This window comes from Vollenhovia emeryi, unplaced genomic scaffold (genome assembly GCF_000949405.1).
Source record: "Vollenhovia emeryi isolate VEMERY1.0 unplaced genomic scaffold, V.emery_V1.0 DF939531.1, whole genome shotgun sequence".
Classification (NCBI taxonomy): domain Eukaryota; kingdom Metazoa; phylum Arthropoda; class Insecta; order Hymenoptera; family Formicidae; genus Vollenhovia; species Vollenhovia emeryi.
The window spans coordinates 28,479-30,075 of record NW_011966835.1 but is presented as its reverse complement, the minus strand read 5'-3'; the positions used below and the strand labels follow the sequence as shown (position 1 = coordinate 30,075).

General features: G+C 30.1%; 1 protein-coding gene across 1 annotated transcript in view; it reads left to right on the top strand.

The window, feature by feature from the left end:
- LOC105557288 overlaps positions 1–1,586 on the top strand; it is a 2,224-nt gene extending 638 nt beyond the window's left edge. Inside the window, exons 2-4 of the mRNA XM_012004486.1 lie at positions 25–75; positions 620–1,156; positions 1,234–1,586. Of these exons, the coding sequence (XP_011859876.1) occupies positions 25–75; positions 620–1,156; positions 1,234–1,460 (815 nt within the window). The 3' untranslated portion in view covers positions 1,461–1,586. The remainder of the gene's footprint in view (positions 1–24; positions 76–619; positions 1,157–1,233) is intronic.
- Positions 1,587–1,597: the final 11 nt, after the last annotated feature.

Genomic DNA, 1,597 nt, shown 5'->3' with positions numbered 1-1,597 from the left:
CGCGATGGATTATAAGTCTAAAAGATCCTGATACAAGTTGGAAACAATTTCCCATTGTATTGAAGCATCAATACTGTAAGTTATTGCCTTCAGTTCATTCATAAGGATAATTATATAAAATAAATAATTTGTTCTTTTCAACAATATTTATTGAAACTACTGGAAATATTTACAATGATTTAGTTGATAAGTCCAAATTGCAACTTAAAATAATAATAAAATAATTAAACTAGATTATCTGATCAATGTCAATTTATGATGAACTACTTTAAGATACTAGCAAGTCTTGAGTTGATTTCCTTCTCATCAGTTATTGAATTATTAAAGCTGTCTGATAGTAATATTTCCTTTTTGAGAAAGCTAGAAAAGCTAGCTAAAAAAATACTGTTTCTGTTTCACACGATATTTTTTATATGAATTTGTATTTAATTTGTATTATTATTTCATAGTTAGATATAGACTCTTGTTAGATGAAAAAGAATCGAAAATTAAAAGTTTAAGGATAAAGAAAATAAATATTCTATTTTTAATAATTGCGCGCATGATATTGCAATAGAATTTTTTCATAAAAAAAATGTATGCTCTTCTTTCATATCGTTCATATTTTTATTTTTTTTAGCAACCTATAATAATGCTAGAAAGGCTCTAGTAAAAGCAGAAGAGGAAACGAATATAGATTCAAATGTATCAGATTGTGAGGTACCTAGGAAAAAGAAAAGACCAATTCGATTTGAATCAGACGACTCGGATAATGATGTTTTTCCAAAGAGATGCCAAACCAGTACCATAGCAGTCAGCGACAGCGAAGATGATCTTAATCAGGAAAATGCTAAATCTGTTGTTCGAGACAAAGTACAGTCCATGTTAAATAATGTATCATTCTGCAAACGGAAACCCTTTTCAGAACAGTCTCTGAATCGAATAAGTGGAGAACAAAACAAAAATAATTATACAATTCTAAAAAAGATTAATTCAGATAATAAGGGTACAAAACACATCATTGTTGAGAATCCAATTGAGGGTAACGTCAAGAGAAAATACCAGCACATAGCTGAATACAAGAAAAGTAATTTATGCCAAGAAAAAAGTACTACTTTGTCTTGTAAGACTTTAAAATATCGCAGTGCTAAGAATGCATATGAACATGATAGCTTGGGTAAGGATTAGTTATGAGAAGGACAGTTATGAGAAAAAAATTTTATTCAGAGCACTAATTCTTTTTGTTGATTACAGTTAATATCGGTGTTGCGGATCGAGGTAGTATCAAAGATATCAGAGATGATATCAGCGCTAAGAATGCAGATGTTGACGATGATAATAATGAAGAATTAGTCTTGACAAGAAGTGCTTCCGTTCTTTCATCACGTGGGTTTACCTCACCTTCTAATAGATCTGATGACAACTTCGATATTCAAAATTCACATTCCCTTACGATAGATGATGCAAGTCCAGGTATATAGCTTTCTAATTTTCAATCCTAATCTACTCAAGAGGGTATATCTTTATTGCCTCGTTAAAATACTACAATATCTCTTAAATGGTTTTATGAAAACTGTCGAAGTACTGTATATAATGATGACAAACAAAGTACTGTGTT